Source organism: Poecilia reticulata, chromosome 11, assembly GCF_904066995.2.
Source record: "Poecilia reticulata chromosome 11, P_reticulata-male-v2, whole genome shotgun sequence".
Lineage (NCBI taxonomy): Eukaryota > Metazoa > Chordata > Actinopteri > Cyprinodontiformes > Poeciliidae > Poecilia > Poecilia reticulata.
In genome coordinates this window covers 3805133-3830544 of record NC_088840.1, presented here as the reverse complement: position 1 = coordinate 3830544, position 25412 = coordinate 3805133, and the positions used below count along the sequence as shown (strand labels likewise).

The following is a 25412-nucleotide window of genomic DNA, read 5'->3' as shown; positions in this document are numbered from 1 at the left end:
CCAAATAATGTACAGGAATAACCTGGTGCTGTTACATGTCAATCATCTGGGGGGGCCACTAGGGGGGCCAATCAGATGACAGGGGGGGCACTGGCCCCCCTGGCCCCCCCTCTGGCTCCGCCACTGGTTGGACCCCGGTATCGCCGTGCATCAAGCCTCGCTTAGTGAATGAAAGTACTTATTAACTCGCCTGACTGCACCTTTCAGAATAAAACATTTTAGCATGTATTGTCATAGAAATACTAAACTATTTTCATGTAGACAAGTAAAAATAAGCTAAGTGTTATTTAAACTATTTAAGTTGCTAAAACTACAACATAAATAAGCTTTAAATAAGCTTTCATATGAACTATATGGACTACAGAAAACTTTTACTGTGAAATTCCGAATCCCGGTTTCTGACCTGGACTTGGGCGGTAACTTGACGCAGTTGCTATGAGACAAATGAAGTTCGTACTCCACAGCTGGCTATGGCGGATGTTGTTGAAAATGACAGCATGAAGAATTATCATATAGCGTCAGAGAAAATCACCCCGGAGATCAGCCGCTTTCCCTACTGCATAGTGTGGACACCCATCCCCGTGCTATCGTGAGTTCCGGTCGTCAGCGTCTGTGTCTGTTTTAACTGAAGGAAACCTCTGCACCTTGTAGGAAAGTGACAGCTTTATTAGCTTAGCCTGCTAACAAATCGGACAACAGCACCATCCTGTTGCTGTTTGTTGCGCTTTATTAATAAAGAAAGTCTCATTACTGCCTATTTGACTGTTCTTATTGCCGTATGTGAGATAATGGGTCCAGTACATGAATAATTCAACAGTAAATTAGAAGTATGATAAACAGGAAGCGAGCAACTTGGAAATCCGAAAGGCTTAAGCGTATTTCATGCTACTTTCTATTTCTACTCATAAATGGTAGTTTGGAAGTTCTGGGTTGAAAAGAAAAAAATAATCTCGGACAAGAGTTGGGGTCTGGACCCCACCAGGGGCCACAAATATGTAAGTGTGACAGAATAAACTGAATACCAAAAATGGCAACGATAAAGCATATGAACGTTATAAAACAATAGCGTTTAAAGAAGAAGAAGAACCAGGACTTGAATAGATAAAAGCAAAATCCGCTCTTGTTAATTTTTTGCTGGTTTAATGTTTAAAGCTAGGAAATAATAGACATATTTCCAGTAAAGTTTGTTTTACAAATTGGCTACAATGGGATTGTTGCCTCTGGACATGCGAGTCTGGAATATGAATAGGAATGAAAAATGTATGGGAACCATGTAAGCTGTTTATTTCCACATCGAATGGCTTTTTTCTTACTAAGGAGTGTTTATTCTAGAAATGTCTAAAAGCTTATTTTAATTGAAAGTGTTCAGGTTTTCATTATTATTGAATAAAGTATGGAAACGTTTTCTATTTATGTACTTTATTTCCTCTTATTGTTAATTGCATTTCCAATATTAAGTCACTCAGGCTATAATGTTTAAGCCGATTTTCTGTAAAAGTTGGACAAAACTGCTATAAAGTCAGCCACCATATCCATATTTTTTACACTTCAGGCATAGCTCTGATGAGCATTTTAAGTTACTATTGTCTAATAAAGCTACAAGAGAGTAAAGGGGTCGTTGTAAATCAAGGGATAAAGAAAAGAAAACTGCTGCATAGGAGTAAATCTTTGCCAAAAAAAGAAACTTAGAAACACCTACATTAATTTTACATATTTACAAGAAAAAAACTTGGATATTTTCTGTAGAATGGTCAAAAAAACAAAAAAAAACCCTGAGAATTTTCTATGACTAAAAAAAATTAGTCATAAAGGTTATTTAGAATTACCTCTGGATGTTTTCCAAAGTGTAAGTGGTACATGCAGATTCTTTTCCTATGTCAGAACAACATCCAGCTTCTTCCTCAGTGTCTCAGGCGTGGACTCCAGATCCGCTGTGTAAAATATCCTTCCATAAATATCGATCTGCAAATAAATATACCTGTGGGTTTCTCTCTTTTTTTCTTTCCCCCTCCCATTTCTCGTCCAGATGGCTGTTTCCTTTCATTGGTCACATGGGAATCTGCACTTCCACTGGAGTCATCCGGGACTTTGCTGGACCGTACTTCGTCTCAGTGAGTAATGAGTCAGGTGCTCTGAAACAAAGAAGAAACAGATATATTTGTTTTAGGCAAAGATGCACCGATCTAATATTAATAACTGTATTGACCCCGACATTGAAAAAAATTTCAGATCAAGTGTCGATAACGATGTGTCCGATCCATAAGGGCAGATCTACTCAGTCTAATTCTAATTATCAGTCTAATGCTTTATTTTTTATTTTACATTATACACTGCTCAAAAAAATAAAGGGAACACTTTAATATTTAAGTGAACACTGAAGTGTTCCCTTTATTTTTTTGAGCAGTATATTTAGAATCCTAATTGCACTATCTGAACCATTTGAAAGAAGGTTTGTTGCGGGGTTTTTTCCCACGTTTGACCAAGTTAGTCAATCTTTTGTCAGTTTCAGTTTCTTTATTATTTGTTTCACATAGACTATTATACTCCTAATTGCACTGACTGAACAACTATCTGTATTTAAGTGTGCTGTACTGTAGTATAATCCAAAATTACTTCCATTTGCTAAATGCCTTAACACATTTTTTGTAAAATCGGAAAAAAGGGTTAAAGATTAATAATGTTTCCGTTTTGCAGGAAGACAACATGGCTTTTGGGAGACCTACAAAGTAAGCATGTCCTTCAGCAATATCTAACGCTTAATGGGAACGATGAAATCCAAACTCGCCTCTTTGGATCTGCAGGTACTGGATGCTCGACGTGAGTAAAGTCTACACCAGCGGCTCCAACGCTTGGGACACGGCTGTGCACGACGCCTCAGAGGAGTACAAGCACAGGATGGTAACTGAAGGCTGCTTTTATGGTTCTAATCTAATTTATGGATCGCTGGGAGGAATCTAAGATGGTGAAATGTTTTTCTTTCTCTAAAGCACAACCTGTGCTGTGACAACTGTCACTCCCATGTGGCCATGGCTCTGAATCTGATGCGATACGAGAACAGCACCTCATGGAACATGGTGAACCTCTGCCTTCTCTCATTCATCCACGGAAAATATGTCGGGTAAGTTGGAGGTCCTCCGTCATTATCATCATCATTGCAGAATTTCAATTACAACAAACTACTTCGATGCATTTTTTGGTCAGATATTATATTTTCTGGATAAACATTTCCTGCAATCCGTGGTCAAACTTGATGTGTTCAACATGCTAAAGTTCAGAAAGACTGCTGAAGGAACAAATGCATCAGAAAAACGTGTATTAATCACAATAAATATTGTCATTACAATGTACTGCAATTGAATCGTAGTCTGAAATGTAACTAAATTAATTAAGAATTCCCGTCCTAACAGAAACTGATAGTTGACGGACCGAAAGGAATACGAGGATATCATCTGCGTATAAGGCGATTGTTAAACTCTTTACATCCCTGTGCTGTCAAACGGGTTGGAGTGGCCTGAGGGGACGTCCTGGGGGGACACCTCTTGCTATTGGGAAGGGATCTAATTGGCGTCCATTTATTGGTGAATTATTCAATGTTTGAATCATTCTAAGGAAAACTGACCCCCAAATTAAATTTTCCCAGAACTGTGAACATGTCTCTCTTAGACAGTAGCATCTATAAATAAAGCCTGTCTGGTCAGGATTTAACAGTGTGGGTTGTAGTTTTAGCTTTTGGCTAACAGTTTTGACAGAAGCTTACTGTCAGAGATTAAACTTATCGGTCGACAATTGAATCTTAATTGCATGTTTTTGGATGTTGTGCATCAAACTGTAAACCAACACAAAAAAGTCTGTGGTAGTAGAAAAGAAAAAAATGGTGCGGTTTTCAAAATCTTTTCAAGAGAAAAATTCGAAAAGTGTGTTGTGGTTTTGTGTTAATGTACAAAGTATAGTCTGCTTTGTGTCAGCCTATCACAGCGGTGTTGAAAAAGCGCTTCTAAATTAATCTACCTCGTTCGTTTTATCCAAATATTAGTTTGTCATTATCCACGTAAAAATAACAAACATGTCAATAAATTCCACTTGTATGTTTCATTTTAAAGCATTGACATTTTCTGAGTACTTTAAGTTTGGTCATATTTATCTACTGTTTGGTCACATTGGTCTGTTAGAAACCCAACAAGATACGGAAAATTTTGTGGGCACAACTTGACAAAATGTGAAAAACTGAGAAGTAAAACTACTTCTTTCCTGAAACCATCAGGAAATGATGTCAGCTTTAATCTTATTAGGGAAAGTGACGGTGTCTTAAAACTCCAGAACCATTTTTTTCCACCCAAGAAGCCCACAATGTCCAGCTGGCTTCTTTACAGCCAGCAGGAGAAAATAAACGCTGTTCCTCAGTGGGATCCCGAGGGCCCAGGCATGATTTCACTGGGTCTGAACCTGCTGGGTCCCACGATGCAGAGAGGAGAGGAAGGCGCCCTGATTCGAAGGATGCATAATGAGTTATATAGGGCAAACCTTTGGAAGAAACTGCTACACCTCTAGTAGAGTAATGGTTTTTTTTGTTTTTTTTTTAAACTACATTTCATAGAAACTTTTCAACACAGCAGCAACCTGAACAACTGAGCAGCAAAACTGTTTTTACTGCATATAATATAGATGGAAGATCTAAAAAAATAACATGAAGGATAGAAAAGTGCCTTATTTAAGGAACGACCAATCAGAATGCATGACGACATAATCTAAAAAACGATTTTCTATCAATTCAACCTCGTTTCATGTTTTGAGTCAAAAACATGAAACGTTTTTGACTCGTTTGTATTTGGTTTTTAAGGTAAAATGCGAACTTTGATGAATGTCTTCAAAGTAAAGCAGTATAAATCAAAAGTTTTGCTGCACAAATGTAGCACAAACGTTTATCAATTTCTTTAGATTTGAAGAAGGCAGGAGGGACAACTTCACTCAGGTAACAGCGGTTGGTTTCATGGTATCAACTCGTTAACATGAGAGTTGAAATGAAAGCGCAGTGTGTGTCCATCAATCCTGGAAGCTTATCATCCCTCTGCGATGTTTACTCTGTGTGATCTTTCTGCAGCAGCATCAACTCTGCTGTCCTCAGCTTGTTCTCTGTGCTCTGTCCAGCTGCGCGGGCGTTCTGAAGACCTGGCTGCCGTTCTTGTTGCTCCTGGGCATCATCCTCACAGTTGCTCTCGCCATCAACATCCGATGACCGGGGCGGGGGGCCGGGCAGGGGGCCTGGCGAGGCGGCGGACGCGGCGTGCTACATCCACATGATCCGCCCCGCCCTGCATACTGCGGCGCCACGACCAGCCGCGTCGAGCTACAGTAACCGAGGACCTAAAGCCTGCCTACCTCTGGGAGAGGACTTCCACACAGGAAAATGTGTTTATTTTATTTTTCTCACTGCAGTGCCGAAGCTGTAATACCTCAACAATTGATATCCATTCACGCATGCATTTTTATGAATTCCAGCTATTGTACATTCAACAATAACAGCTTCACACTAATTGTAAAGAAGTTCTGGTGTAGTACAGTTCATGCCTTGCTTTCAGACTGATGGGGGGTGTTTACCTGATATCTTCAGTACTTCCAGAAAGCCATTTTTATACGTGGAGCACAAACGTCATTAGCTGCCTTATCGCGACTTTCTAGCATTTCATACTTGATCTAATGTAGCTCTTCCACAGCAACGTGAGCGTATTTTCCTAACTTACACGACACACCGAGCAGTCGGCATCTTCTGAGAGAGATATTTTCTTAAAGATTCCTTGAACACGTCTAACCTCACGGTGCTGTTGGCAACAGCTCATCGGTGCGACGATTGTAGCGACCTTGGTGAATGTGGCTGTGATAGATATCTCTGGGCTGACCCTCCACAAACCCACTCAGATGTTTTCTTTCTGCTCATTACTGATTTTTCACATAGAAATCAGAGTCAGTGACCGGTATCGCAGATCTCTTTCACGTTGTGGCATTTTCAGCATTCTGCTTTTTTTTTCCCCCTATTAAATGTTTGGTCTTCATGACGGTTGGCACTACAAATCCGTTGCCATGGCTGTTAGGGTAGAGGGGACAGACTCAAATCCTGTCATTGTTTGCAAACAGAGACAAAGGAGCGTGGAGCTCTCTCTCCCTCTCTCCCAGCAGCAGCAGGTAGCCAAGATTCTCAGGTTTTTCACGCTCGCCAACCATCGCTCAGTGTTTCAGCGAGCGCCGTCGCTTCCTGCTGCTTTCAGCGGTTCAAAGCTGAAAGTCGTTGGGAAATATCCGCACCACCTTTTTAAAGTTTAAATTCAACCCGACCAACGTCCTGTAAAGGTCGAGACAGACGAGGGAGTACCTGTTTCTAAACATCATGTGGCTCACAGGGCCTTGATTCATATGACGGAGTATTAGGGCCAGAATACCTGATATATTTTTTTCTTAACATTTTGACAATGAAGTCATATTAGTAGAATAAAGATGCAATATTATCAGAAGGAAGCCTTAAAATGACAATTGTTTCTAAGTCCTGCTCCTGATGATATTTTAATGCTGATGTGGTCAGACATTGAGTAGGTCTTCTTTGTAAATCCAAATCTGACTTCAAGTATGACAAGTATGAAGTGTGATGACTTCACAAGACGCCCAGCGTTGCTCATTTTATTTACGGGGAAAATGAAGTCGGCGGCTGCTTACCGTAGTTGCTAGACCTGTTGTGGCTCAATATTGGTCCTTATATAAGGCGCACCGGATTATAAGATTATAAGATGGATGGATGGATATTTCCATATCACTGGTTTGATTGTCATGACTTTTTTTTCTCGTATTTTTACGACTTTTGTCTCGTATTACAACTTTCTTGTCAGAAAATTTAGACGTTATTCTCACTTTATTCTGGTAATATGCTAATTAATTTTTGTGCTATTCCACCTTTTTTTCATATTGCGACCATATTCTCGTAATATTCTGTATTTGTGTTATTGCAACTTTGTTCTTACATTACTCCGACTTACTGCTGTATGTCTTAATTCTCGCAATATCGTGACTTTGTTCTCATAATATTATGCGACTTTTTCTCATAATTAGCATTTTTTCTGTGCCTGGCCCTAACACTCCGTGCTACATTCAAGTGTACAATTCGCCTCTCTTGCCTGTAAATATTTGACTCCCCATTTTAGTGGGCGTTTTTTAAAAACATGACCTTGACTTTTTAAATCTTAGTCATTTACACTAAAATTGTACTTTGTATTCCATGTTTGTGTTTATCATCTGCTGAGGGTTGCAGCAGAGCCGTGCCTAAAACAGACTGTGTGCTACTTTTTACATATTTTATCGGGAAGAGCATGCACTTGCATGGCTGCATGTGTGTATCGCATGCATGCAGAAAAAAGGTTTGAAATTGAAAGTCGTCTTTCATAATCGTCTCTGCCTCTTCAACCTTGTGAATAGTGTTCACACCTCTTGAACCTTCCCACAATCCAAGCAGGATCTGCAGTTGGCTTGTTTGCAATAGACAACACTAAAGAGGAGGAACACGGTGATGGCAGCATAGTGCTGCGGCGAGTCTCACCATTTGGTCTATTCAAGGAGTCTGCAACCTTTACAAACCAAAGAACCGTTTTTGCCCCCAGTCCAACTGAATGAAACCCGTTTATAGCCACAAATGTTACGGAATTAATTATTTAAACAAAAAAAGTTTACCACATAATGATGAGGACAAATAATAATTCAATATTACTGATACTTCACTCATTCTGTCTGCAAAAAAAGCCCCTAAAAGTTCTCTATTTGCATTTGTTACATATATACATTTTTAAAAAGTGGTGGTGTTTTTTTGTTTGCATTTTCCACTTTTTCAGCCAAATTGTTGAGAGAAATTGTGGAAGGTTCAAAAAGCCACAGTTTGCAGACCCTCTGCTCTATTGAATAACATCCTGTTAAACTCAGTCTTTTATGATTTTAATGTGGAAAAAAAATATGGGAAACATTCAAGGTGTGTAAATACTTTTGTAGTGCTTTTAATTTAGTGCTGTATATTTCTCATAGTTTCTCGCGGTCTATGGAATAGCTAATTATCTTTAATCAGAGTTGATGACAAATTTGAGTTGATCATCCGCGCTTAAGTGGAGACAGCAGTAATGTTTCATCATCTGCAGCTGCAGACCGTCTCTATTAGTGCCGCTTGGATCAAAGCAGAAAAACACAGAAAAAGACATGCTGTTGTAGAGTCCAAGTAATCAATTTCAGGATAAAAAAGAAAAACGCGTTTGCCACTCTTGCATTTATTATGTTGCTTTAGGGCTGGGCAGTAAGTTGATTTTATCAATTTGATTGAATTTTCTGGTTTTTAAGATGTAATTTATGGAAAATCCTTTTTTCACCCTGGGCTTCCATAGTTCAGAGTGATGATTTTGACAAACATGTTTTACAACTTCTGTTTGTTTCGACTTTGAATTAAATAATAACAAAAGCCAGCTGTTTTTTTTATTTTTTATGTTTTCAAGTTATCTTCTGTCATTTCTATATGTATGTGATTAAAAAAACAAAGGATGAAAAATTAAAATCGGAAATTGAGTTTTGGATAAAAAAAAATCAAATCATGTTTTATTTTTAAATCGTATCACCCAGCCCTACGTTGATTAACAAGATCATTTGGAAAGCAGTTAAGAATCTTTCCCAATATTTTCCGGACACTCTTAAGTTCTGAGACATCTTGCTTTCAGGGTCCGGTCGCTTTGGGGAAACATTGTTGAAAGAAATGTCACCTTTTTAAGATATCTAGCACTTTCATTTACGCTTAGGTCAAAATGTGGTTTCTTGTTTCTATTAGCTGGATTAGAAAGATGCTCATTCGTTGCCGTTAGAGGAAATAAATATCCAGCTCTTTTGAGATCGCCTTACAATAACTGCCTGTCATATAGGAGCTTACTTGTGCATAAAACAGAGGAGAGGTGGCTTCTTTGTAGGAAGTCCTTCACAGGAATGCAGTACTGTGTGGAGATCATTGAAGCGGTCCTAGGTTTTGCCTGCTGTGGTGCCTTTCCGTATCCAGGAGCCAGGTCCAGGAATGTGGGGACCTGCTGTCCCGCCGTCCCAGTCTACAGGCAAAAGACAGTCGGGACGGCGTTACTAGTGCCGCCATTCACTTGTTACACACTTAACACGGGTCTGTTGTTCCGATCCTCCAGATATCTTTCTTGCTGCTGGGAATTCTCCAAAATTCAGAAAATGACTGTGTGAACAGCTATAACACCAATAAAGATGTCTATTATTCTAGCAATGTGTGGGCCTTTTCTTTTTTCCTCCCGTCCTTTTGGGTTTCCATCATTGAATTATGAGTGCTGTGTTTCATCAGGGCTGTCAGCTTGAAGGATGACAACTTCTCTTCCTCCTCTTCGAGTTTCTATTTATACGCTCAGGAGTGATTCCCGTCAAAAATGGTTAGAAGCTGTCAGAATACACATCGACCAGGAGGAAGCATTCGTAGCTTTGTAAGTGGCCAACAGTCCCGTTCAGAGGAGATTATCCTACATATTGGGTCAGGCTGTGGAAAGTTTTATTTAAAAAAAAGTTACATTTCTTACATATTTGTTAAAGTTCTGTTGTGACAGTATAAGAGATAATCTGTGGGATAAAAGAGCTCCTGATTCTCTTAGTACTAACTATAGAAATAGACCACTCAAACAGCCAATCAGAGATAGGAGGAGGTCCTTAGCGCTGTCAATCACTCTCATGCTCACCCCCTCCCACTTGCTCTTTGCTGAGCTACAGCTGATTCACCACAGCATAGCCTGCCATGAATGCTAATACTAGTTAGCATAGCCAACTGCGAGTAAACGGTTTTTCTTTAATGGTAAATTGTTTTTACACCATTAGTACACTGAGCAGCGAACAGAGGAGGTTGATTGATAGCATTAAGACCCTCCTCCTGGCTCTGATTGGTTCTTTTTGACCGGAAGCTGAGAATTAGTAATGGTAGAAATAGTAGCTTGATTTTTTTAAATCAGATTGTTTATCTCATACCATAATGTCACAACATAGTGACAGTTTTAAATAGGGGAAAAACTTTTTTGTAAAAATTACACACTGCAACTTTAAAAGGGAAATATCCCAGGGCCACAATTTTAAGGGGGCGCCAAAGATGTTTATTCTTTTTTTTTTTTAAATGAATACATGTTTTGCATCACTTTTGATATAAATCTCAAAGGTTCATATCACATGAACTGTATTAATATTTATGGGACTACTAAAGTATGAAGTTATAGTAATTATTTGAAGGACAACATGGAGCCACTTCTTAGCAGATGTAATAAATATACCATACATTAATTCATACCCACTTATCTGTAGAACTATTGTTCTATTGGAATTTGTATTAGAAGGAGAATCTTTCTGTCGTGGAAAAGACACCAAATCTCGCTCCAGCCCAGGGCCCCACATCCTTGGAAATCCGGCCCTGACTATAATGCAAATTTTATGATAAATGTATGTCCATATTTAAAAATCCAGATTTAGGCTCGGGCAGTCATACTGTTGGCCTAATGTAACGGTGCCGGACCACGCGTTACGTTCTGGGGGAAAGTTAACAGAGACAACCGGAACCCTGGCATCTCCAGCCGCTCTCCTTCCTTGTGGATCCGGTCAGGCGGGAGAGAGAGAAGCCCCTCCCCGCAGATCATCATCGCACCAGTCGATGGTCCTTTTAACTGCATTGTTGGGGGAAGAAGCGACGCCCCGCTCTGAGGATCAAACAGCCCCCCATCCCCTGTGATCGGCCCGACCCCCAGTTCTGTTTTCATGGAAATCAGACCCAGCCTCCGGACCGCACTTTCTGCAGACATGCGAAGTTGAAGGCGCATTCCCAGCCGGGACAACTGAACTCGCGATGTTGGCGTGTCGGAGAAGCTGATTCTTTCATTCTGTCCCTCCACCCCTTTACCCCCAGTAATCTATTTTCCTCCTGATTTCGTCTTGTTCGCTCCCGTTACTTTTTGACTTCACTCCAACATGCTGCACCTGACGAGCCGCTTTGTTTTCTGCGCGCTCCTCGCCTCCGTTTACGCGTCGTGCCCTCCGCGCTGCGAGTGCTCGGAAGCGGCGCAAACCGTCAAGTGCGTCTCCAAAGACCTGAGGAGTATCCCGACCGGGATCCCGGGATACACCAGGAATCTCTTCATAACTGGGAATCAGATCAGCCGAATCGGTCCGGAGTCTTTCAGAGGTCTGGATAATGTGACCAACCTCTCCCTGAGCAACAACAGGTAAGATACTGCTATAAAAACCACCGATTCAATGCAAATGGCTGAACGTTCTTACATAGATAACTTTGAAGTTGGCATTATGAGTTGAATAAGTCTGTGTTGTCATACATTTGAGATTAGAAAAGGCTGTGGGCCATTTAATCTAATCTGTCTATATGATTGGATTGTAACGTATAAATCTGGATTGTGTATTTCTGCATAACTGAACATGTTATTGGCTTTTAAAGTGCCTCAAGATAACATTTGCTGTCAATTAGAACAATATGCAAACATTTTTATTGAACTGAGCAAGTAATCCAAAGTAGTGGATTATCATTTTTCTTTGTGGCATTAGAACACTCTTGACTCTTCACAACATGAAGAGTCAAGAGTGTTGAATCCATGACTCAGGGTACTTCTTTGTGTAAAGACACATTCTTTCATCCAGACCTTCGATGGGACTGTGCTTTGAAGTTTGACCTGTATGTCATGCTTTTCTTCCAACCCAGAATTTCAGAGATGGAATTCCACACCTTCTCTGGACTTCTCCGCCTTCGCTCTCTGGATCTGAGCAACAACCAGCTGACCGTCATTCACCCCGAAGCCTTCAGCAACATCAGCCAGTCCCTGCGAGAGCTCAACCTCAGTCGAGCCCTCTACAACTACTCGTCGGTGATGGACCTGGCTGCCTCCCTCCAGAGGATCTCCATTGCGAACCTACAGGTCCTGGACTTGTCTGACAACAGCCTCATCTACCTGCCCTCACGCACCTTCTCCCGCATGTACGGCCTGCGCCGGCTCCAGCTCTCCAACAACTCTCTGGTGGCTATCCGCAGCCTCGCCCTCTCAGGTTTGGAGAGCCTGGAGGAGCTTGACCTCACACTCAATGCCCTCAAGACCTTCACTGACGAAGGCTTGCAAGAGTTGGACTCCCTTCCCCGAGCCTCTCTGCATCTGGGGAAGAACCCGTTCACATGCACCTGCGGCATTGAACCCTTTGCGCAATGGCTCAACAGATCCCAGGATCGCGTTAGGGATGCTGAGGGCCTCCTGTGCGCCTTCCCTCCCAGCATGAGGAACACATCCATTCTTGCAGTGGGCATGCTGACTCTGGAATGCCAGCAGAGGGACGTGGGGGCAGATCTCGCTTTGCAGACCTCTTATGTCTTCTTGGGAATCGTTCTGGGCTTTATAGGCCTCATTTTCCTCTTAGTACTTTACCTCAACCGCAAGGGAATCAAGAAGCGTGTGTACGACATGCGGGACGCCTGCAGGGAGGTCTGGGAGGGCTACCACTACCGCTTCGAGATAGACTCCGACCCCAGGTTATCACAAGTCTCCACAAGCGCTGACGCATGAGAGGACAATCGCTGCGCTGCATCCGCAAGAAACTCTTTCTCCTAATTCGTTTATCAGTTGCAGAATGTAAAAAAATAATAATAATGTACAGACGTGCCTGTAAATATATCTTAAAACAACACTTTGATTGAAGCATGCACTCATCTGTCAAATGGAGATGTTTGACACTTTCAAGAAGCAAAAGTAAGTGCCTGAAGTGAGCTCAGTATTGTTTTTTTTTAAATTTGTGAATCAAACAGATCTCATGGAAAAGGAAGGGAAGGGGGAGGCGGGAGTAACAGAACTGCAATAAAATTCTGACACTATGAAAACAAACCTTTGGGAATTTAAAGCACAATCACTCATTCATCTTTGATCCCTTTGAAGCCCTTTGGTCCCTCCGGCCTCTTGCCCCAGGGTGCCAGAGAGGAATTAAGCCACCAAAAGCTTTTTCTCCCCCCCCACCCCCCAAAGCTCCTCTTAAAATCACCACTCTGCCCCTCTTTGGCTGTTGGATTAGAAGTGGAGAAGACAATTCAGCACAGGCCAGCGGAAATCTCCCTGCCCCTTCCCTCCCTCCTTCCCCCTTTCTCTTTTTCGTGAAACTTTGCTTTGTTTCAACTCCTTGAGTTTTATTGTCAAAATGATGAGAACCAGCCCCAAACTGAAGCCGCTGAAAGTAACCCCCCCCCCCCCATTCCTCTTTCTTCCCCTCCTCCTTAAAGACAACAGCCCTCACTCTGGAGGCGCTTTGAAGGAAAAAAAAAGAAGAAGAAAAAAAGGTCTGGCTCTCCACGTTTTTCTGTTTAAGGGGCTTTTCCTCCCTGCAATAAGATACAGATGATTCTGAAACACCAGCCACATTGTTTCATTCACAAGGTCTTTTCAAGCGGCTTGGTGAAGACAGAGCTATATGTGCTTTAAAGGGTTAGTTTAGATTTCCTAAAAAGTGAGGTTCTATGAAGCTGTCAGTGACAGCGTTCTTACCCATCATAGCAAAGATGTCATATTGCAGCCAGTTTGGAGAGAAGAAACAAAATCTTCAGAGTGGCGGAACGCCAACAGCTGGTCAAATGGATCAACAAAGTCAGGGCTTCACAAGCTTCAATGTGGGACCATAGAGTATTGCGGGGGGGTTTTCTTCTTCTTTTTGAAGTTGTGTTACAAGTAGAGAGCATCTTAACAACAGTAAGCAGCACTCAGAAGGCTTTTCTGTCTGGACAATCAAGAAAAAATGATCATAATATGGTGAATCTAACAGGTAAAAAATCCCATATTGTATTACTTGAATGCTATTTATTCAAGTAATGGATTATATCATTTGTGTATGATCTCACATTCAAGTTGGAGCTCTGGCTGGGTCACTGCAAAACCTGTTTATCACCTCTCTTCAGAAAAAAATATGTGGATAAAATTAAAATATTACTTTAAATCTGCAGTATGCACATTTAAAAATATATGTTTTTTAATATATTTGTTAAAACTGTAACCATGTTGTGTTTGTGTAATAATATGAGAGATAATCTGAGAAAAGATTGATGTGACCTCTATTGCAAAATGAAGAAATTTACCACTCCCAGTCAAAAACAACCAATTAGAACCAGCCTTAGCACTGTCAATCAGCCTCACGTACTTGCTGCTCAATGTGCTAAAACAACTCACCGCAACATGAAGTGGCCATGCTAACTAGCCTTAGCATTCTCTACAGGTTCTGCTAACAGGAAGAAGCTGTATGGTAGCAGAGAGAAAGGAAGGGAGGGGAATCAGAGAATGAGCAGCGCCACACTAAGAGTGATTGACAGCGCTAAGTCCCGCCTCCTGGCTCTGATTGATGGTTTCTAGTTCGCAGTTGGAGAAGGCGGAGAAGCTTGATTTTTCACAGATTATCTGTCTCATAGCATACTGTCACAACATGGTGACAGTTTTAACAAATATGTCACAAAATGATTTTTTAAATGAAAGCTGAGTACTGCACCTTTAAGCATGTAATATATTTACCTTCGTTGATTTCACAACAATCATAACACGCAAAAACACAAAGTAGGACTGCAACATATCAATGGCAGTTTATCAAACTTACCTTTTATCTTATTGCATGCACAAATCATAATCAGATTTATTGGACAAGATTTTGTGCACAAATCATAAAGTTTGTGCTCACAACAAATAAGTATGAAAATTCAATGTACAATTGAACAAAATCAGCCATCTTGAAATACTTTATTTACAATATCCTACCATATACTGCATCTAAGGAGTCTTTTTATTGCGATAATAATTACTTGTGTTTATGTCACTGGCTGCTTCAACTGTGACAACATCGCTAAATCTTTATTATGGGCTAACACAGCTTTGTGTTCTACAGATTCCTGGCTAGCTGTCAGCCCGTCTTAGTCTCCTGTGACTTTTATTCCCTTTTCTATTTGCTGCAATATGACATTTTTTCTGCTACATGTAACGACAGGAACTACCAGTAAAAAACACATTTTAAAAATCAGAACCCGAGGAATTTTCCCTGCTACCATTGCCTTTTACTACTGAAGCAATGTTAACTGTGTATATCCTATTTGTACTTGGTGATCAGATTTTTCCAGTTTCCAGTGGAAAATCTATGGAGAACCCAACCTAAAGTCGGAATTCCAACAAGAAAAGTCCAAGTTTAGTACTAAGGATGGCTGCTGAGTAAGAAAAAAAAGTCCTAAATGTGGCAGATATGAATTTTTTTATGAAAACCTCTGGTGTTAGGAACTTCATTAAACCAGTGGGGCTCATAGCACTGTACATTATTTATTTGTAAACATGTTATTTTAAGAGCTTGAATGGACATTACTGTGTTATCTTGTGTTTGTTAAAGTGCCATGACATTGTGTTCTGTATTGCCATGTATGTTAGCACATTAAAAAACATTGTTAGGCAGATTTAAGCATCAGCACATGAAGTGGATTTTGTGAAAATTCAAAGGATGTCATATGTTTGGTATGGCTGCACCCCCGGCCATGAATAGTGGATGAGAACTGGGATGAAGGATGTGGACTTTACAGTGGTCAGTTGTGATCAGATAATTGGTCATGCTTTCAGTTTCACTTTCACTTTCAGTCATCCCAAAAAAAAGGAATCTTTATCAGCACAAAGTTTGTATAATGTAGCATAAAGATTAAAGAATGTATTTGTTTGGTCCTTTCAGACATATGTTAGCATTTGTGTTGATGCTAAATTGCTGTGTATTATTATAGGATTCATGGTGCAGATTGTAAGATGTCAAAAAATCCATGGCTAGCCAGTTTAGCCGTCAATTAAACTGGAACTGCATTTCCATTACAAATGTGCGTAAAAAATTGTCGATATTCTGCTGATGTCGAAAAAACACAATTTAGCTATGTTTCATGTTTCCTTTAAATAAGAAGCAGTTAAAATCACAGGTGAAAAGAAAATGTTTGTTCTCGCAATAAGACGTAAAAAAAAATCAGCATGCTCCTTCAATTACTACTGCGCCTGGGCCAACCTCTGTTTGTTGATCACGTGACTATCGTGATGTGAAAAAAGTGTTTCTGTTCCAGTTTTGCGAAATAAACCAATTTTGCTCATCGTAGCAAAGTTTTGGCATGTTTCCATTGAGCAAATTTATTTTCGAAATGTCAAACTGCGCAGGTATATAATCAGTGAAAATGCTGATTGTGTAAATTACATAGCTGTTAAGAAAGTTTACCTGAGACAGTGTACCTTCCTTTGGAAATACGAAGAAAGTGTGCAATATTAAGATGGGAGAATAACAATTAGCACCACAGCCATTAGACGTTCCTACTGATTTGGACTTCCAATTGGAACAGCTGCACTTTGACTTCCGAAACAAATCAGACGCAGTCTAAGCAACCTGTGTGATTATTTTTACCCAACTCCTTTAGCCACACTGGAACCTAAAAGTCCCAAATGGGATGCACATGTTCAAACTGAAGCAGAGAATGAATTCCAGACGGTGTCATGTGTGTCATCCTTGTTTTTCCAAATGACAAAAGCAATTCTCTGTGGCCTTTTGATGCCCCCAACTCAGACCAGAAGAAGAAATGGGGAGCTGCCATTCCTCAATGTGTTTGTCCAAATTTCTAGCTATCAAGGTATTTAGAATAGACAGAGAGAGAGAGAGAGAGAGAGAGAGAGAGAGAGAGAGAGAGAGAGAGGAGGCCTGGAATTAAGTAAAACAGCCTCCCTTTGTTCGAAGCCAGAACAGCATCTTCATCCTATCAATATGTCCAAACCTTTCCAGCGGCGATCCCAAACTGTTTACGCCACGGAGCCTTTTCAGTGGATGTGGAAAGACAAAAAAGAAACACGAGGAGCTCTTGATGTCTGTGCATACTCATTTAGCCCAAATGTAATCTTGTGTGTTTAGAAAAGCAACACAAATGAATGTAATCTTAATGCTCGGGAACCGAGGTCGGGGTATCATTTCCCCCGAGCCGCAGCGCCACATTAAGCCGGACATTTAGTCACCGAAGGAGAAAACAATTGAGCTCCGCGGGCCGACACAAAGGGCCAGCTCGGATGGCGAGACGGTTCAAAGAAGCTTTGTTTTCCAGCACAAAAAAAAAAAAAAGAGAAGAGAAGAAAAGGATGCCTTATGATACTCATTGTCTCCGAATCCGCAGTGCAACAGGATTCATTCATGATGACAAAGTTAAGCGCTCTGATCCGGCTATTGTTAAACTCGCATCATTCTTAATAATTGCATTTGGAAGGAAAATCCCAAGAGTAGCTTTCATTGGCCTGTTCCTCGACAAGTCACACCCACAGCATTAAGCCGACTGGGGGTCATTGGTGTCAATTTGCGGAGCAGAAAGACGAAAAATGTTCCCTGCATGTCATTACTTCCCTTTTTTACTCATTAAAGTGTGTATTAAAACCATGCCTTTTCTTGTGTTTTTATGAGTGGGGCTGCTGGAGGGGGATAGATGGGCTGTTTGCTATAGGCTGCCTCTGTGAGGAAACAATGAAATACCAGCAGACACTCTGTTACTCCCTGTGTAAAAGATATGCTTGTTAAAAGCAAAAGCCATTCCTTGAACAGCCCTCCACCATTAGGCTGCTTGTTGCTCATTGTTTGAGTGAAAGAGTTCGTCTTTATCTCAGCTTTTTCTCTCCGCTCTTTCGCTGCGAGCCATTTGTTCGACCGAGGGTTCGTCCCAGGAAGCAGTTTTAAAAACTCCTAACAGCTTGATGTCGCTGTGTTGTGTGCAACATGTGGTTTTGTGCAAAACACACACACACACACACACACACACAGAACTTGTGTCTTTTCCCAACTTCGCTCTGCAGCACAGCAGGCTTTTGATTTTATGTGCCTCCCCGTCTCTGGGAACATCTTGGCGCCATTACACGGGTTTAATGGCTAAGATAGGAAATATGACTTAAAAGTCAGCGCCACATCTGCGAGGAATTGTACATGTTAAAAGGAGACCGCAACAGTCAGCGGCATGACGACAGAGACAAAGTGGCATCGACCCCCCCTCCTCACCCCCACCGCTGACAGTTTATGACAAATACAGCTGTCTCTGCCTCCAGCTAACGACTCATGTCATCATTCACATCTGCTATTGCCTCACATACTTCTTCCTTTAATTTAGTGATAAAACTCAAACTGTACTCACTGCAAACCCTTCAATCTTAGCTTGCCTTATTTACATAGTAATCCTAGAGGTAATGTGTGTGCCATTCTTTATCCTTGATTGTTCCCCCCAACCCCCCACATTTTGTCAAACATAAACCTGGATAAACATCAGAAAATTAAGTGAATTTTGTGAGAATTCAACGGATGTCATGTCTTTGATTGTCTGTGTTTTGGTATGGATGCACCTCTAGCCTTGAATAGTGGATGTGTGTTGGGATCAAAGGTGTGGATTTTACATGCTGTTAGTTTCACTTTCAGATAGCTGGCAACCCAAAAAGGTGGAATCTTCACATAAACTTCCATGTATTTTATAGGGATTCTAAGTGGCAGACATACAAGGTAGTACCCAATTGTGAACCAGGAAGAAAATAATAAATTATTTTCAACAGAATTCCAAAAGTATACATATAGAGTTCATATAAATATTATCTCCCCTGAAGCGTATCAGTACGAAACCAGCAAGGAAACACACAAGCACAACATGGGGTTGAGCGAGGAAGTAATGGGTGCAGACGAAAGGAACCGGCAAGGGGTGAACGAGAATGAAGGGCTAAAATACTGAGCAGGTTGAATGCTGAACGAAAGACCTGAGCTGATGAACTAATGGGTTGCAGGTGTGAGTGGGGGGAGCAGGAAGCAGCCTGAGGAGAGGTAGAGAGAAGAAAAATCATACTTGGTTTTCAAATGTTACAAACATACGTTTGCTAAGTGTGGTGTCCAGGTGCATATTTTTGTAGAATCACTTTTCTAAGTAATTGTTGTTTCAGGGTGAAGTGAAGGGGTTAGTTAGTTCAATCATTAACCGAGGGATACAAACAATTTTATCAAAATCTACACATTCTTTGAGCTAAACCATTCCATTTTAGCTCAGGTTACATGTTTAGGCTACTTTCTGCCACCAACTCTCATCTGACCAGAACACTTTCGTCTTTGTCCCCTATATGTCCTGTAACAAACTGCAAACAGGACAGAATTCTTTTATTTACTTTTACCAATGGATTTCTTTTTGCCAGCCTTTGAAAATGTTCAGATTTGTGGAATGTGCCACCCTTTTAGTTGCCATATCGACAGATTGCAGCTCCACCAGACTTACCAAGGGTCACTTGGCTGCTTCTCTGATTAATGCTGTCCTTGCTCTGCCTGGATTTGTTATTGCTTTACAACCTAACCCTGTAATAAATGTCTACCCCCGAACTGTCCTCTGTGCTCCTTGGTCTTTGTGATACTGTTTGAAGACAACTGGTGCCCCATTCTCAACAAATTGGTTCAACTGATGTCTGAAGACAACAGGTTTTAATGAACAGTACCAACGTAAAGTGGAACAAATGCAAACACACATTCGTGCCGCACCACCATATTTAGCTTTTGATTTTGAAGAATTTCGGAAAGCAATTACCATTTCTCTTCCACTTATCTCTTTGTGTTCTCAGAAAAATCCATCGAGTTACGGCCGTAATGTCCAGAAAAAGGTGTGAGTACTTTGGCTCTCCTGTCTTTTATCCATCATCTCTAACAAGTCTGCTCAGTGAAGGAGGGGAGGCTTAACAACAGACGGGACCCCAGTGGGGCAGTAACCATTGTTCTGCTGCTCACTTGATCAATGTGACCAATTGTGTTTGCCACTGGATGCAAGTGAAGAGGAGTTGGTCCAGCTGGCCCAGCCGGCCATTAAAGCCAACCGGCCTCTCATTCATCACTTCCATAATGGCGGGAGCCAAACTAAACACCTGAACACACCTCCAGCATACACACACACACACATGCATACACACACAGCTGAATTACTCTGATCGTTAGCACTATGCATATGCTCAAAGTTTATTCTGATTAAAACAGCAACAAATAAAGTTTTTTGTATTTCAAATAAACCAAGGGTATGTAAAAAAAATAAAAATAAAAAAAGATCACTATTTTTGGAAAGTGCTGCAATTACAGAAAACATTTGGTATTTTTTTATGTCTGACTTCACCTGGAAACATGACAGAGACAGAACATGAACAGGTAAGAGTTTGTCAGGACCGGGCAGAAACCTCCACCTCAAAATTGGACCCTTTTAATCCCATTCTCAGTTCCTGTCATGGGATTTGTCATTCATATTGTCTAAAAACATCACTATAGGGAACTGCGACGTCTAGCTGTGGACTGCAAAGTTTTGAAAATGAAAACTTTATGAATTTCTAGTTAAGACTTGCCTACAAGCAGGAGGTTTGGAGAACCTAATTGCAAATGGACTGCCACAAAAAGGTGTTTTTCTTGTTCATAGTGGCTACTGTTATCCAGCAGGGGAAATACTACTGTGAGAAATAATTGTTTATAACAAAATCAGTGGTGTCAAACTTATGGGTGGTACTCCTGCTTTCTACATTGAGACAGCTACTCTACCGCTCTGAGAACATTTCTCAGGGTTTGCAACTGCAGAAAGCCGCAAGGATCTTTGATTATTTGTCTTTGTACAACATATAAAAATCATCCAATGATAATTGAGCTTCAGTTTGTTGAAAGTCGACAAAATTTGAATTCAAAATCTCTATCTTTCCTATTCTGAAGAGGTGCTAAGTAAACTGGGTGTCTGCAGCATGCCATATTTCGATGCCATGAAAACAGGAAGTAATGAAATATTGTTAAAAAAATTTGTGATCAGTGTCAAAATTAAAGTGTTACTGTTATTTTTTATATAATTTAGGACTTGTAATGAGTGTCATTAAATGCGCCACAGTAGTTTTGCAGTAGACAATCAGTTCTTATAGTGGAATTTTCTCTCTCACTCAATACATATTCAAATTAAAGGGTGGACTTTTGCTGATAGTATGGTTAAATATATTTATTTTAAGAGTTTTTAACTCAAAACGTGAAGGGTGCTGTAAATGTTGGTATTGTTCTGCCCCTAAGCATTTCCAGCATCACATTAGGCAGACAATTTGCATAATTCTATTTTGTGCAATACATTTCCAGAAACATAATGAGGACTTTGTACAGCATGAGAATCCTGACAATTGTGTGCTTGGAAAAAATAAAGCATTCAGTTTCTGGGACGATCCTGTGTCTGATAACCTCATGGCATGATTGGATGATTTTAATGTTTCAGTGTCAGTCATGAGTTCTTAAGTGATTATGAATAAGTGCAAGTGTTAACTGAAGTTTTCCACGTTTGTCCAATTACAACAAAAGCTGTACCTTGAGGGAGGATTTATGTCACAGACCAACACAAAGCAGAAATCACACGATTTTCATTTTTTAAGAGTGTTGTCCAACAAAGCATGGATATCCATGTGAACTAACAGGCTGAATGAGTTACGAGTTAGCATGAGCCGTTAGCCTCGTGCCAGCTCCCACTGGAGGAGCTGTAGAGATCCACAGCACAGGTGGGAGAATGAATATAATCTTCCATAAATACCAGATTTGTGGAAGACTGGCAAAATAAATATGCAAAGCTTCATGATGGCTTTGCACAGATGCAGTCTGACTAATATTGAGCACGAATTGCAATCTTTAGATGAGGAAAGGTGGAAGAAACATCCCATGAAAGACTTGTTGAAAATGCAGCTCAACTGAAAGATTTTTATTTCTTAAAAACAAGAAAAAAAGAAAATCTCAAAATGTGACGTTTTTATTCCGCATTATTACCAGAAAATTCCTTCACTGCAAAACACAACATTACCAAGTATTTTTGGTCTAGTTACTAGTGTAGAAATCTTAGAACACTTAAAATAAGACAAAAAAAAAAACTTACAAGTAACTTTTCAGCTAGATAAATAAGCTTGCATTAAGTCAATAAATCCTTAATATTGATAAATACACACTAATTCCACAAGCTTACTTTTAAAAAGCATTGTTTAAAGTAAAGGTCCGCCTTGTAAAGCTTGTTGAGAAGTTACTTGTGAATGCAAAATGTTTTGCTTTGCAGTGTAGAGAATATGCAAGAGTTTGTGAGTGCCCTGTGACAAGATGGGAAAAAGCATAATGGGTGTGAACACTTTTGGGAGGCAGTGTACAATCTATCTCAGTTTATGTTATTCAAAACTCACAGCACAAGTGCGCCTGATTTTCATTTAATCGTATAATCCAGACTATCCGTCTCACACAATACACCCACCAAGGAATGTGAGCAACATGTCGGCCCAATGTCATAATGACATTTTTTTTGTTTTAAGTCTGAAATTTACACAAAAACCCCTTTTGGTGCTCGACCGCAGAGGGTTCCACGGAGTTGTGGAAAATGAGAAACAAATGGCTTCAAACAAAGCTTCATCTTGCATGACCAACAAGCCCTCCTGTAAAACACGACACCACAACAATGCAGCTTGGCCCGGGGAGTCTTCACGGCCGTGTTATTGTGGATCTCTGACTGGACGCCAACTGGAAGGAGCTCAGCAACGCCAGGCCCTTTACACCCACTGCTCGGCCCCCTTCCCGCTCCCGTCCTTCCAGGCTGCTGAGCGGAGAGCGGCGAGTCCCGTTGCCTTGTTGTGGGATCCGTTGTCTTCCAGCTGGCGACAAATCGGTCTCTCCGTCCTTGTGGCCGTTCAGAAGTTGTTGTTTTTTTTGTTTGTTTTGTTTTGTTGTTGCTGCGGTTGTTGTAGGAGAAATGAGGTCAGGGGCTTTTCAATTAAAGAGACGTATTTCCCTGTGAGTCCCATCCAGCCTCGTTATCCCCGCGTCTGAATGATCTTCTGCAGCTGAGGCTTGTTTCACGTTGCCGAATTTAAAAGGAGGAGAAGACGAGAGTGGAAAAAGGATCCTCAAGGATCCACCAACAAAACATTGTGGTATGAAGATGAATTGTCTCAGCGGCGCCCATTCTTAATCAATCGGTTCGATTGATTAGGTTTAGCAGTGGGATAAGCTTCACTATGATTCATGGAAGCTCCACTCCTCTCCAAATAAGGCCTGTGATACGGTTGATTATAAATGGCCTTGACCCATTTTATAGAAAGGACGAGATCCTCACCACTCCAGTGCTACTTCATCATTTATTTCACGCACTAGCGAGCTCAATGAGAGCTGGAACTGAGCAGAGAACAGGGTAAATACTGTCCACTGGGTTGGAAATGAAGACTTTCAAAGGCACGGAAAACCTACCAACCGCCTCACGTGTTAGCATGTAAAACCACATTTTTACATGCCAAGACGCACAACCTTATTTTTAACACAGTTTATTTACATTGCGCCAATTCATGACAAAATGTCGTCTCGACATTCAATCACACCTACATTCCAATTGATCCTTGTTACCAAATAGAATGTTAAGCTCAGTTAATTATGTAAAATAGTTTCGCAGATTGAAGATTGCATCGAGTCACTAACTGCTTTTCTATTACAAATGTGCACAAAACTTTGTCAATATTCTGCTAATGTGGAAAAAAATAGAAATTTCACAATTATGGTGTTCCTGTTAAATAAGAAACTCAAACTCACACATGAATAAGCTTGTTCACGTGATGAGTCATTATAAAACATGGCCGCCATGAGTCTCTCAACTACTTCCTGTCATCATCTCCTTTGTTTTTTGCACCAATGGCAACAACATGTGACTGGTGTTTTGCAAAAAAAAAAAAGTGTTTCCATTACAGTTTGCGAATAAATCACTTTCGATTTGAACAACAAAAAAAAACCACCTCATCCTAGTGCCAAAACCTTTTAGAAAAACTAGTTTTGTTGCGTTTTTTTTTTAATCATCATGTTTCCATTGAAGAAATTTATTTTCAAAATGTCAAACTGAAAAATTACATGGTCAGTGGAAATGCAGAATGTTTGCAACATTCACTCCTGGATGAGGATGTTGTGACAATCACTTGTGATGCGTTAAGTTTATGGCAGTCCCTCATACCGAGCATGCACATAGTGACAGTGGAAAGGAAAAACTCCCCTTTAACAGAAAGAAACCTTCAGCAGAACCAGAACCTGCTGCAGTACGAGCGGCCATCTGCCACAACCAACTGTGGCAAATGTTTTTTTGTTATAAATGCCAAGCTTTGTTGATCATGACTCGTATAGAAAAGCAATAAAAAGGGCAGGTCTCCCAAAGGGGTGAATACTTTTATAGGCATTTCAGTCTTATCTGGATGTCAGAAGGACATTCAGACAAACAGGACCTCACATCTGTGTGTCCATGTACAGTATAGATCTCACTGAGTTTAAAAATCTATTTTTCAAGAGAGGAAGAATATATTTGAAAATAGACAGCAACACAAAGACAATTCTAAATCATAAAACCACAGATATCAAAAATGAGTCAAAATACAACATGTATGGTAAATGAAGGAAGAATAAAAATTGAGCAAACATACCCAGAAAAATAAAAATATGACTAAAATGCTAATTGTTACAAACAAATACCTTATTTACCAGCTGATCTAGAAAACTTAAAGTGTTTCTGCACCTGATTCCAGTCTGAATCCGCAGCAAACTGGGAGGATTATCTGAGCGGACCTCATGGTGTCTGCATCATCTGAATCCCTATAAACAAGATCAGAGAGCAGCTTCTGTATTCCTCCAAGCTGCTTGAGGAATGTGCTGGGTGTAAACTCTCAGCAGGCCCTTTGACCTCTCACCCTCCCTGAAGAGAAGAGACTTAAGCTCATTATTATTGCCTTCATTTTTTCTTTTCTTTTTTTTTTTCTAATTTTGGACCAGATGCCTGAGCAGGAGGGGGCATTACGCACCGGAGGCACATGATTGGTCAGGGAGGGAGGCAAAGTTCAGAGGCCAAAGTGAAGATTCTTCCTGAGAGGAGATGCCATCTGCTTATTCTTTATGTCTGATTAGATCATTTTAACTATGTTATGGACTTTGACAAAGACATTTTCTACAGCCTCTTTTGCAGCGACTTAAAGGGGCAGTATTATGTAAAATTGACTTTTTTGAGATTTACATCATTATAATGTTTTCCCTCATCAAAAACATACCTGGAGTGTTGCCGGGATTCTTTCATGCATGTTTGAGAAGCCCTTTAATCTCCATGGCAACCACTGAGCTGTGCAAAATGCCTGGTCGGGACCGAGTGCTGCCTGTAAGACACAGCTCCTCCTCAGAGCTTCTGTCTCACAGAGCAGACCATCCCCTCAAACTCCCACACTCAGCTCCTTCAGACTAGCCAGCAGCAATTAGCAAACAGCTGCTCCTTCTCAGTGCAACACTACATGAGGGATTTACCCCCTCAATAACAG

General features: G+C 40.6%; 2 protein-coding genes across 2 annotated transcripts; both read left to right on the top strand.

Annotated features, from left to right (window-relative positions):
• Positions 1-420: 420 nt before the first annotated feature.
• Positions 421-9282, top strand: tmem222b (transmembrane protein 222b). The gene is made up of 6 exons (XM_008421341.2): positions 421-589; positions 2027-2111; positions 2695-2726; positions 2802-2898; positions 2988-3118; positions 5146-9282. Exons 1-6 carry the CDS (start codon positions 471-473, stop codon positions 5231-5233), a joined length of 552 nt encoding a protein of 183 aa, XP_008419563.1. The 5' UTR covers positions 421-470; the 3' UTR covers positions 5234-9282.
• Positions 9283-10163: 881 nt separating this feature from the next.
• Positions 10164-15507, top strand: tpbg1b (trophoblast glycoprotein 1b). Its single transcript, XM_008421339.3, has 2 exons — positions 10164-11267; positions 11756-15507. Exons 1-2 carry the CDS (start codon positions 11014-11016, stop codon positions 12603-12605), a joined length of 1104 nt encoding a protein of 367 aa, XP_008419561.2. The 5' UTR covers positions 10164-11013; the 3' UTR covers positions 12606-15507.
• Positions 15508-25412: the final 9905 nt, after the last annotated feature.